General features: G+C 35.6%; 2 protein-coding genes across 2 annotated transcripts in view; one reads left to right on the forward strand and one right to left on the reverse strand.

The window, feature by feature from the left end:
* The first annotated feature begins 5,445 nt into the window (after positions 1-5,445).
* LOC105501628 (olfactory receptor 5K2) lies at positions 5,446-6,378 on the forward strand. Its single transcript, XM_011927644.1, has one exon. It carries the CDS (start codon positions 5,446-5,448, stop codon positions 6,376-6,378), a length of 933 nt encoding a protein of 310 aa, XP_011783034.1.
* A 2,145-nt stretch (positions 6,379-8,523) lies between these two features.
* The window catches only part of CLDND1 (claudin domain containing 1), a 26,425-nt gene continuing 23,262 nt past the window's right edge, over positions 8,524-11,686 (reverse strand). The window contains exon 6 of the mRNA XM_011927641.1: positions 8,524-9,260. Coding sequence (XP_011783031.1) covers positions 9,169-9,260 — 92 coding nt within the window. The 3' untranslated portion in view covers positions 8,524-9,168. The remainder of the gene's footprint in view (positions 9,261-11,686) is intronic.

Consider the following 11,686-nt stretch of genomic DNA (forward strand, 5'->3'; position numbering starts at 1 on the left):
TAGAACAAAATAACAGATATCAGATCATCAATAAATAAAACAAAAAACTAGAAAATATCATATAATTAATGAAACTGAGTTGATTAAAAATAGAACTTCCATATTAACCAGCAATCTCATTAATGGGTATATATTCAAAGGAAATGAAATCAATATGTCAAAAAAATCTGCACTCCTATGACCATGTAGCATTATCTATAATAACCAAGATATGGAATCAACCTGTGTTCATCAACAAATTAATTAATAAGGAAAACACCATAAATATACCCAGTGGAATACCATTGTGCTTAAAACAGAAGAAAATTCTGTCATTTGCAACAACATGGACCAACCTGGAGGACATTAGGTTAAGGGAAAAATTCAGACACAGAAAGACCAGTACCATATGATCTGATTATATGTGGAATCTAAAATAGTCATAGAGCAGAATACAACAGAGTGGTTATGAATGGTTGGATAGTGAAGTGGGTAGGTATTGATCAAATGATTCAAACTTTTAGTTAGACTGAAGGAATTAGTTCAGGAGATTTGTTGTACAATATGGTGATTATAGTTAAAACAATGTATTGATTTCTTGAAAATATTTGAGTATAAATTTTAAAAGTTATCACCCATACAAAAATAATAAGTGTATAGGCAATACATGTTAATGAGCCTGATTTAGCCATTCCACAATATATACATATATCAACCCATCATGTTGTATGCCATAAACATATGCAATTTTTATGAGCCAATTAAAAATAAATTTAAAAAAATACAGTAAGGTCAGAGCTCCTGAAATAAAATACTATCACTAACCAAAGAAAAAAAAATATGGAGAATGTGTTAATTTCCAACCTCTGCTCACAACAAGCAATCTCCCCTCCAAGGCAACCAGTCCTGGCTCAGTTGACAATTCCTCCATGAAGCCTTTGCTGACTGCTCCACTATGAATATTTTCTTCCCACTAAGGATTATATATTCAGATTGATGATAAGGATAAGTGGTATAAACTCAAATGAATGAAAATCAAAATATGGCCCTTAAAATTTGTTTATTAATCAGTTTTTGGCTTATTCTCCAGGTCTCAAAGGATATGTCTAATTAATCCAATTTAGTATGTGTGTAATGTTCAGAAGATTAAGTCTCTTAGGCTATACTTGGATGTCAATGCCAAATAAATCCTCTTAGAATTATTTTGAACAGTTGGGTCATCCTCTACAATGACATAAATATTAACATTGATCTCATTGTACATATAGTCTCCTAAATGATCAAAAAGATAGTTTAATTGCCGCATCTAATTTAAAAACTAATACCAGGCAACCAGATGGTCTCTATAAAACTCGTATCAGGAAAATCGAGGTGAGAATTTAACACTTATTATTGCTTAAAAAAAATTGATATCCTGAAACATTTTTTCTTTGAGTTATTTATGGTTTTCTTTTTCCTTACATTTCTACTTTTTCAATTTTTTAAGATTCTTATATTCTTTTTCTAAATCTAAAGTCTATTGTGTAAACTCTAGACAATTTACTATAATTCATTTGTATCACTTATGAATTCAAGAGGAGCCTACATTGATTCAAAAATAAATAAGAGCACACTTTTGTAGTAATAACAGAATACATTAGGGAAGATGTTTAAACTTTTAAAAATGAGGTAACCTCTACAATGAAATAGTGTTGAAAATGTATTGTGCATTCCCTATGTATTAAAAAAACATATGAGCAAGGACTATAATTTCAAACAATCTTTTAAACCCTGATGTAATTTTAGGGAGTATTCTTGTTTCTCTTTTGATTCTTAGAGAAATCAAATACCAATATAAACCTTATATCTGTTTAATTTACTATTATCAACCGAGAAAACTGAAGGAAATCTTGTTATGTGACTTTAAAATGGCAAGGGTAACTAGTTAAGGAAAAGTATTCAAATTATATTTATATACATTTCAAAGTTCATTTTAAAATATTGTTTCTAAAGATATCATTCCCCCAAATAATCTGATATTTAAAAGTCAGCAATATTTTCAGGAAACTAAAATAGAAGAAGTCTCTCTATGTCTCTCCAAAACATTTTCTCTGTTTCTGAAATTTGGAGTGTACTTGTGGTCACTTACTATCCAGAAAATTATCAATCTGTAAATTTCTAGAACAGTCTCAACTACCTTTTAAAGAAAGTAACATAAAACAGGCATTCAGTACCAGTGCATGCATACATGTTTCCAAAAGCAACTATAATAAATGAAGGTAGACTGAAATAAAACATGCCCCAACAGATTAGAACTCCATATTTAAGGACCTACCCTCATAAGGGGTTAGTAATGGAAGTTTAAAAAAATCCTCAAATTTTAACAAATGTGATCTAGAATCTATTCCAAATAGAATCTAGGAGTACCATAAAATCATGATGTTCAAAAGAGCAAAAGTTGACACTAAGGTGATACTGCTTTCATAGGTAAAGGATCGTAAGAATGCATTACCACAAGATGTGAACATATCCCTGAATGTTTTGAGATACATGCAAGACTGTCAGCAAATAATTATTGTAACTACCAATGTCATCGTCATGAGAATGAAGCCGGCACTTGTTCAGTAAGTGCATTGTGATGTTCTCCACTGTAGATTTCTAAAGTGCAGAAAACATTAGTTGAATCCCCAATGATTTTTATGGATTTATCGAAGTATAAAACATAGCAGTTCTAAGGGTACTTAATTTTATGTAATTAATAAAGATTGTTTTCTGAATATGAGGAATAGTTATCATAGAAAATTTAAAATAGAGAAAAATATAAAGAGGAAAAAATGACCAATAATTTTTATACATAGCAAAAACTAGTAAAAACATTTTGATGTGCTTCTGTACTACCTTCTGTTATATTTACATGTAAATACTTATTTGGTAATTCAGGCTATACTGCATGTAAAACCTTTTATTTTGCTTTTATTCAATATTTTGTGTCTGTTTTATTATAATAAATATTCTAGCTAAACACCATTTAAAATATTTGACAGTATACATTTATACAGATGATTCACATTTATTTAATCATCCTGGTTAAACGGTTACCATTTAGGTGTTTAAATTTTTCACTATTATTAATAAGATTACAATGAACATCATTATATGTACATATTTTCTGAAGTTTTAGTTATTTCTTTTTGACAGATTCATTTTTACTGGTTAAAAGGTATGAACCTTAAAAGCTTTTAAATCTATTATCAAATTATTTTCTAATGATTACACCAATTTATACATGTACCAGGAATGCAATTAGGTTGCCATTTTACTCTATCCTAGATAACACTCAATATTGTCAGTTTTTTAAAAATCTTATTTTCATAGACAAAATAAATACAGCTTCACAGGTGTTTTTGAAGGATGTTTTTCTGATTAGTAATAAAATCAAATATTTTTAATTTATTAAAAAAGGTTTTTTCTGGCGGGGCACTGTGGCTCACGCCTGTATTCCCAGCACTTTGGGAAGCCGAGGCGGGCGGATCACGAGGTCAGGAGACCTAGACCATCCTGGAAAACAGAGTGAAACCCCGTCTCTACTAGAAATACAAAAAATTAACCGGGCATGGTGGTGGGCGCCTGTAGTCCCAGCTAATGGCGTGAACCCGGGAGGCGGAGCTTGCAGTGAGCTGAGATCCGGCCACAGCACTCCAGCCTGGGCGACAGAGCGAGACTCCGTCTCAGAAAAAAAAAAAAAGAAAAAGAAAAAAGGTTTTTTCTTTGAGATTTTTCTATTCCTGAGCTTTACCGATTTTCTAGTAATTATTCGTAGTCATTTGTATGAGATTTTTATAGAACAAAGGTACAGAAACTTTATCAAATTTGCTGCAGATAATCTCCCAGTTTGTGTTTGACATTTTATTTTATTCATAATTTTTCGATATGTAGTTAGACAATTGAATGTATTTTTAACTCTTAGGATTTCTCCAATTGCTTTTAATAGCATTAATTTCTTTATGCACATAAGTAGTTTTACTCATAGTATCATTAGTAACATGGGAGGCTTTTTTGTTTTGGTTTGGTTTATTTGAGACAGGGCCTGGCTGTGTCACCCAGATTGGAGTGCAGTGATGCTATCATGGCTCACTGCAGCCGCCATCACTCAGGCACAATGATGAGGCACCTCTCACCTCAGCTTCCCCAGTAGCTGGCACTACAGAAGCATATCACCATGCCCTGGTAATTTTATATACTTTTTCTCTCTCTCTTTTTTTTTTTTTTTTGGTAGAGACAGGGCCTCATTATGTTGCCCAGGCTGGTCTGGAACGCCTGGATTCAAGTGATCCTCCCTCCTCAGCCTCCCAAAATGCTGGGATTACAAGCATAAGTCAGCCACTGTACTGGCCCGACTTTTTAAATACAGCCTTTTGTTATTTGTCCCACCTTCCATCCATAACACTTTTACTCCCCAACTCCCAGGAATATAAGTATCTTGTAAATGTTCCCCTTTCCCCCAGAGCATCTTATTTTTAAGTGTATATTCCACTAGTATTGAAGATAGTAATTTGCTAGAAATAGGCAGATGAAAATAGTATTTTAAAAATATTTTTATTGGGGTAAATTATACACAACATGAAATTTATCATTTTAGTCAGATTTCAGTGTATAGTTCAGTGGTATTAAGTGCATTAATATTGTTGTGCAATGATCACCATCATTTATCTCTAGAACTTTTTCATCTTTTTTTTCATCTTCCCAAACAGAAACACTGTACCCATTAAACAACAGATCCCTGTAGAGCCCTTCCCCTGGCAACTACCATTCAACTTTCTGTCTCTATAAATTTGACTGCTCTAGCTTTCTCATGTAACTGGAAGCATACAGTATTTGTCCTTTTGTGTCTGGCTTGTTTCAGTCAGCATTATGTCCTCAAGGTTAATCCATGTTGTAACATGTATGAGAATTTCAATCCTTTTTAAGACTGAATAATATTCCACCACAATTTATTTATCCATTCATTTGTCCACGAACATTTGGTTGTTTTTACCTTTTGGCTACTGAGAGTAATGCTGCTGTTAACATTAGTGTACAAAAATAGTCTTTTAAACACATTGTTAATCACTACATATACAAACGTTGAAATTGTGAACACTGGTACCAATTACTGGCACTTAAATTATGAATCAGCTTTACCTATCCTATATAGGGAAGTTTTGTGCTCTGCGTATTTCTCTCAAGACCTCAAAAGCCATCTTTGTGCACCCAATCAGATATTTTTTTTCAAAATATGCTAGAAACATGTTCAACCATTAGCCACAAATATAGTAGCCTCAGGAGATTCATTTTCACTGTGCGTTGGGCACGCACCAAATTCCAAGCAACATGAGGAAGCATTGTGGAAGATGCTCTCCTTCTTTTAAGCCAAGGAGACCTCAATAATTGTGGCATATTATAAATTAGTGCCTTATGTATCCACCTTTTTTTTCAGAGAGGTCAGGAATGGCTGAAGAAAATCATACCATGAAAGATGAGTTTATCCTCACGGGATTTACAGATCACCCAGAGCTGAAGACTCTGCTGTTTGTGGTGTTCTTTGCCATCTATCTGATCACCATGGTGGGGAATATTGGTATGGTGGCACTGATATTTACACATCGTCGACTTCACACACCAATGTACATCTTTCTGGGAAACCTGGCTCTTGTGGATTCTTGCTGTGCCTGTGCCATTGCCCCCAAAATGTTAGAGAACTTCTTTTCTGAGGACAAAAGGATTTCCCTCTATGAATGTACAGTACAGTTTTATTTTCTCTGCACTGTGGAAACTGCAGACTGCTTTCTTCTGGCAGCAATGGCCTATGACCGCTATGTGGCTATATGCAGCCCACTGCAGTACCACATCACAATGTCCAAGAAACTCTGCATTCAGATGACCACAGGGGCCTTCATAGCTGGAAACCTGCATTCCATGATTCATGTAGGGCTTGTATTTAGGTTAGTTTTCTGTGGATCGAATCACATCAACCACTTTTACTGTGACATTCTTCCCTTGTATAGACTCTCCTGTGTTGACCCTTTCATCAATGAACTGGTTCTATTCATCTTCTCAGGTTCAATTCAAGTCTTTACCATAGGTAGTGTCTTAATATCTTATCTCTATATTCTTCTTACTATTTTCAGAATGAAATCCAAAGAGGGAAGGGCCAAAGCCTTTTCTACCTGTGCATCCCACTTTTCATCGGTTTCATTATTCTATGGATCTATTTTTTTCATATACATTAGACCGAATTTGCTTGAAGAAGGAGGTAATGATATACCAGCTGCAATTTTATTTACAATAGTAGTTCCCTTACTAAATCCTTTCATTTATAGTCTGAGAAACAAGGAAGTAATGAGTGTCTTAAGAAAAATTCTGCTGAAAATAAAATGTTAAGAAAGTGTGAACAAATGACATCTATCCTAGCTTAATGGTTTAATGCTCAAAAACCTTCTAAATAAAATTACACAGAGAAGTGTACTAATTGTATACAAAATATTAAAACATGTCAAAATGCAATCAAATTAAGCAGAAATATGTGACAGAGAAAATTTATGGAAAGGAGTGAATTGTGCTAAATTTTTACTCAGAATTTAAAAGCACATCCAGACATTGAATTCAATGTAGAATGCCCCCATGCCTATAGACTGTGTTAGTAACAATTATGATTAACACCCAAAACAACAGCAAAACTAAAGGTTACAAATATAAAAGGCTATTCCATTTAGAAAGTGGGCTTTGATAACCAGCCCATTCTAATAGCTTACAATATGAGCATTGCAGTTAAGTGTTTAAGATCATGTGAACAGTCAACCAATGAAATTACTTACATCCATGAGCAACAAAAATGGCAAGTGGATTTTGAGAAAGAAAATGTAATCGTGTGTGGGGGACATTATTGTAGTTAGAATGGGGTAGTCAGGAAATGATTGTGCCCAATAAAAGTGAATGTTGTATTTCCAAATTGAAGTTGTTGTTAAATGATTTAAATATTTAAATAATTAAAATCAGAATGTCAAATTTCAAGATAGGTTACATTAAGTTTTATTTACTCCAAAATCTGCATGCATAAAGATACCATATCATAAAGTTCTAGACAAACAGTTCAAGCTTCATATAGATCTGAAGAGCCTTCATTGTCAGTGAGTTAGGCTAAACTTCTCTGTGTCCCTTCCTGAGAGGTGAGGAAGGGGTTAAACAATGGAGACACAACCTTTTGGTATATTATATGTAGATATGTCAAAAGGTATGATTGTTGAACTGTAGGCAGGGCTTATCTCAAATACTTTCTTTTATTCCTTCACCACTGCAAAACTTAAAGTTGTTTAATATGGATAGAACCTAATAAACTTATGTGACATCATAAAGAAATACTTTCCAATTATTCACTCTACATATGTTTCTTGAGATTCTGTTATGTGCGAGCACTGTTCTAGATGCTAAGACATATTAATGACCAAGACACCACTCTTTTCATCTGCTTAAATAAGGGAACATTGCCATTATTTTAATTACTAACTTCTGGAACAAGGAGGACCCATAACAGGTAACAGAAAAATTCTCCCTTCCGCCTCCTCTCTTGATGCTCTGTGGTCACATCTAAATTTTCAGAAGGCAATTGTCAGGTTGCACTGGGTCTCAAGCTAGCCAGCCACCAGAGGCTGGCATCACATGGAAAATCAGCATGCTGAGTCTATATAGAAAAAGGAGCAGAAAACAGATATATTTTCTAGATATAATTCCCTAAACCATGAATGCAAAACTATAAAAATATAGTGTATATTTGTAACCTCCAAGAAAATCTATCCTAGTTCATTCCAGTTATACTCAGACATTTCAGTATTTCCTTGCCTGTTTCAAATTTAAACCCCATCAATTGAGTTTTTGCTTAATTCACTTCCATCAGCATCACCAAATGGATTTGAATACTTACTATGTGTCCATCCTGTGCTAAGCTGTATATACACATTATTACCTCATTTAACCCTCATAAATCCTGCGAGAGAACTACAATTATTATCCCATGTGACAGGTGAGAATATGAAGGGCAGTATGGTTGAGTCACTTGTTCAATGACCCACAGGAGTCTGCATGACCTGAACCCCAGGCTGCCTAACTACAAAAACTTCATTCTCAATTATTACATAAGAAATCACAAAAGGTCACCCAGATATTGCACAGAATTATGTATCCCACGCAATGGAGAACAGCATAGTGTTCTTTGGAAAATTAATTTTAAGAGATTTAAAAATCAGGAGAATATTTATTAAAAATTTTTATAAAAGCAAAATTTGACTTTTCTTGAAAAACTGGTAACAATTCTTATGTCACCTCCCTGGCCCCTCTGAACATTTAAATTTATAACTTTGTATTAAAAACTACTGCCTCTCATCATACTTCATTATTTCAGTGCTTACTTACAGTAAAAATATTTACCAAGTTGTAGTTGTGAATTATAAAATATGCTGATTTGAACAATTTCTCAATGTTTCAGCTTACCTTTTATAGTGAAAACATTTAAAAAAGGAAATGACCAAAAAGTTCCAGAAGGGATAATTTATTAATTCGTTTGCAGTCACATGTAGTGGGTTAAGAAAAAGCAAAAATACCAATAAATGAATAAGCTAAATACAGAATGTATCGGGCACCTAATAAAACGGTGGTGTGTTTTTGGGGTGTGTATTTCTGCTAGATGCCTTTTCACTATGCGTTAAGTATGCAATGTAGGATTCAACTAGTACCAGGAGGAAAGATGGGAAACTTTGACCTGTTTGTTATACACCAGAGGAGAAAAATTGGGAAGAAATACTCAACCTACAAGAAATATAAACAGATTTAACCAGAAAAAGCTTTACATTTTAAATGTCTGCATTGACTTCTTCCCTGGTTTCTTGAGTCCAACTAGGTCAATTTTATAGTAAGAGGCCCCGACTTTCATCTTCTCAGAGATTGCATCTGTTGGTTACATCGTCCATGAGTGGAAAATTTACAGTTCAAAGAAAAAATAATGGTTTGGAGATCATATTTCACTGGGGAAGAAATGAAGATGAAAAGAGGGATGCAGTTCATTTTAAGTTCTGAGGGTGGAAGTAGATTTCAGGGCGATTTCAGGGAAGTAGATTTGTCTTTTCCTCCGGCGAATAATCAGATTTCTTCCCAAATCCCTACAACCTCTTTCCTCTCCTCCTACTTGGGCTTCCCTGTTTGCACGCATGCGTGTGCAGGAATGGCTGTGTGCTTGGACTCATCTCCAGCTGGAAGCATGCTCTCCTTTGTTACTGTTGGAGAAATTCAACAGTACAAAAATACAATTGATGACTTGATGAAAGCGCTGCACCTTCAAGCCATAGATGCAGACTTTTTGTCAAGTCATCAATTGCATTTTTGTACTGAGGTTAACAAAAAAAGAGATAAAATATTAATTGTTCCTTTAAACTTTAAGAAAACTTTAAAAGAAAAAATAAGCCAAATACATTATTTTAAAAAAGAAAATCTTATACAGTAAACAGTTAACTGTTGAGCTGTACATTCTTTATAAAAAAATTATTCAGTTTTACTGAGCAGGAGATATAGGTATGAACTTGATAGAAATATGGTAGAACAATAATCAATATAATTCATTTTAAGTAAATACATTTTACTAAATATGGTTATTGACCAACCCTTTTATTAACTATAAACTTGCCATTTTATTTGGTTTGAATTAGTTTCATCTCTGCATTATAATTTTATGTTTTGTTTATGTTGATGAATCAACATCAATCCCAGGGAACAGAGAGAACAGATACCAGTTAGTCCTGTTTAAGGTGTTAACAATAAAGGTAGCTCCATTTTCATAAAGAAAAGAAAGCCAAATACTAATGTGGGACAGCATGTATTATCAAATCAGTGTGATAACTTTGGAGAAATGAGTCATATACCGATATGACTTATAGGTCTGTTTTGTTTGACGCTCCCTTTAGAAGATCAGGATAAAATAATACTTATGAAATGAAGGAAAACTGACTGAGATAAAAGTCACAAAATTTCTACTGGGAGAACTTACTTAAGATTGTTTTAAACTTACTGGAGATTATTTTAAACATGACTTTATACAGCGATATGTATCTATGTGGAAACTAGTTCTTCATAAAACCAGAGAATTAACGTGAGAAAAGTAAGCAACAGGCTTTTGGCTATGATGCCCTGATGGGCATGTTAGGACATTCTAACCTGAATGCAGGTGTTGGAGCTTACTGGTATACCATTTAAGATGGGCAGTCAGGGGTTGGGAGGAGACATGTTTTGAATGTTTGCAATCAATCTGAATATAGACTAAATGAGTTACTCTAGGTTACCACAAGTGGGGATAACAGGGCAGGGAAAATTTATTTACTCATGCCTGGAAGGCAAATATGTATAGACTAACCCGATGTGTAGGTCAAGTAACGTAATATGAGGGGCACCTAAACTATTCTAGTCAAAATACTTCTCCAACTCTATAGCAAGTACATATTCCACTATTAGAATACTAAATTGAGGCAAACATGATGGATAGATTTTATCTTTCCTGCCAAATGAGTAAGAGGACGATTCATTGGACTCAGAAATGAAATGTGTTATGCTTCCATATTTTTAAAAAATTATTTATTTTTAAAACAAATGTGGTGGCACATATTCCACGTTATTTGTGAGGGGAGGGGTGCAGTCTGTGTCTCAAGATTTATTAAATGCATGACACCAGCTGAAGCGTTCAAACACTATATTAAGAAAGAAAGGCAAGCAGGTAAGAAGCATGAAAGATGGGACCCGGAGCAAGATGGCTGAATAGGAACAGCTCCAGTCTCCAGCTCCCAGCGCGAGCGACACAGATGACAGGTGATTTCTGCATTTTCAACTGAGGTACCGGGTTCATCTCATTGGGGAGTGCCGGACAATTGGTGCTGATCAGCTGATGCAGCCCGACCAGCGAGAGCTGAAGCAGGGCCAGGCATTGCCTCACCTGGGAAGTGCAAGGGGGAAGGGAATCCCTTTTCCTAGCCAGGGGAACTGAGATACACAACACCTGGAAAATCGGGTAACTCCCACCTTAACACTGCGCTTTACCAAGGGTCTTAGCAAACGGCACACCAGGAGATTATATCCCACACCTGGCCAGGAGGGTCCCACACCCACTGAGCCTCCCTCATTGCTAGCACAGCAGTCTGTGATCTAACTGCAAGGCAGCAGCAAGCCTGGGGGAGGGGCGCCTGCCATTGCTGAGGCTTAAGTAGGTAAACAAAGCCCCCAGGAAGCTTGAACTGGGTGGAGCCCACAGCAGCTCAAGGAGGCCTGCCTGTCTCTGTAGACTCCACCTCTGGGGACAGGGCACAGCTAAACAAAAGCAGCAGAAACCTCTGCAGATGCAAATGACCCTGCCTGACAGCTTTGAAGAGAGCAGTGGATCTCCCAACATGGAGGTTGAGATCTGAGAATAGACAGACTGCCTACTCAAGTGGGTCCCTGACCCCTGAGTAGCCTAACTGGGAGACATCCCCTACTAGGTGCAGACTGACACCCCACACCTCACACGGCAGGGTACACCCCTAAGACAAAGCTTCCAGAGCAAGAATCAGACAAGAACACTCACTGTTCAGCAATATTCTATCTTCTGCAGCCTCCGCTGCTGATATCCAGGCAAACAGGGTCTGGAGTGGACCTCAAGCAATCTCCAACAGACCTACAG

The sequence above is a fragment of the Colobus angolensis genome, unplaced genomic scaffold, assembly GCF_000951035.1.
Source record: "Colobus angolensis palliatus isolate OR3802 unplaced genomic scaffold, Cang.pa_1.0 Scaffold73, whole genome shotgun sequence".
Taxonomy (NCBI): Eukaryota; Metazoa; Chordata; class Mammalia; order Primates; family Cercopithecidae; genus Colobus; species Colobus angolensis.

What these genes read in the sequence shown, in the direction of transcription:
- LOC105501628 (XM_011927644.1), top strand. Translation starts at nt 5,446, where the DNA reads ATGGCTGAAGAAAATCATACCATGAAAGATGAGTTTATCCTCACGGGA.